Source organism: Sinocyclocheilus grahami, unplaced genomic scaffold (assembly GCF_001515645.1).
Source record: "Sinocyclocheilus grahami isolate Dianchi unplaced genomic scaffold, SAMN03320097.WGS_v1.1 scaffold1686.1, whole genome shotgun sequence".
NCBI classification, from domain to species: domain Eukaryota; kingdom Metazoa; phylum Chordata; class Actinopteri; order Cypriniformes; family Cyprinidae; genus Sinocyclocheilus; species Sinocyclocheilus grahami.
In genome coordinates this window covers 13,646-14,424 of record NW_015506865.1, presented here as the reverse complement: position 1 = coordinate 14,424, position 779 = coordinate 13,646, and the positions used below count along the sequence as shown (strand labels likewise).

Genomic DNA, 779 nt, shown 5'->3' with positions numbered 1-779 from the left:
TTTTTTTTTTTTAAATCCTGGGTTCATAAGCTAATCCTTGGTGTTTTGGTTTCAAGATTTCTCACTGTACTGTACTTATGCAAATAAGAACAGTAACAAAGGGTTTACATATTTGGAGGGTTAAGAACATTGATTTGGCATATACAACACTTCAGTTAATCCGTTTTCCTCGGATGCAAAATGTTCCTGCAACTGTATAAAGTGCATGACTAATTTATGGGGCTAGCTTTTAGTCTATGATTGGTTATTTATTAGGAGTAAAATATTGCTTAACTCGTTTAAAAATGACAATAAGAACACTGTAAAATGCTTTAATGAATGTTAGAGGAAGCAAATGTCATTCTATAGTTCACTGCTATTCAAAAGTTTGGGGTTGGTAAGTTATTGTCACCTTCACTACAAATTAGCAGTCATTACTCCAGTATACATTGTCACATGATCCTTCAGAAATGCCCCAAACTTTTAAACCGGAGTGACATCAGTACAGCTGGTGCATCTATCGTATGTATGATCATAGTGCGAATGCTGAATGTAAGTGCCATTTGTTACCATCTCTCCCAGGATAAAAATTAGATGCACTTCTGCTGAAGTCTCTAGCTGGAAGCAGGAGTTACACGGACGAGATGCAACAGGAAGAAGCTCATATCAGGCCACTTCAACCAGCTCTGCTGTCAGCAGTAGCGGCATGAACACCAAAGTATCCCTCTACCTCAGTGCCATCAGCAAGGAGCGCAACAGACCTCCATCGCTGCTGCTTTCTACTGCCAAAGGTGGTGTTC

At 39.4% G+C, this 779-nt stretch overlaps 1 protein-coding gene across 1 annotated transcript in view; it reads left to right on the top strand.

Annotated features, from left to right (window-relative positions):
- LOC107572038 (MICAL-like protein 2) overlaps nucleotides 1-779 on the top strand; it is a 15,470-nt gene that overhangs the window by 8,751 nt on the left and 5,940 nt on the right. The window contains exons 6-7 of the mRNA XM_016258438.1: nucleotides 256-257; nucleotides 562-773. Of these exons, the coding sequence (XP_016113924.1) occupies nucleotides 256-257; nucleotides 562-773 (214 nt within the window). The remainder of the gene's footprint in view (nucleotides 1-255; nucleotides 258-561; nucleotides 774-779) is intronic.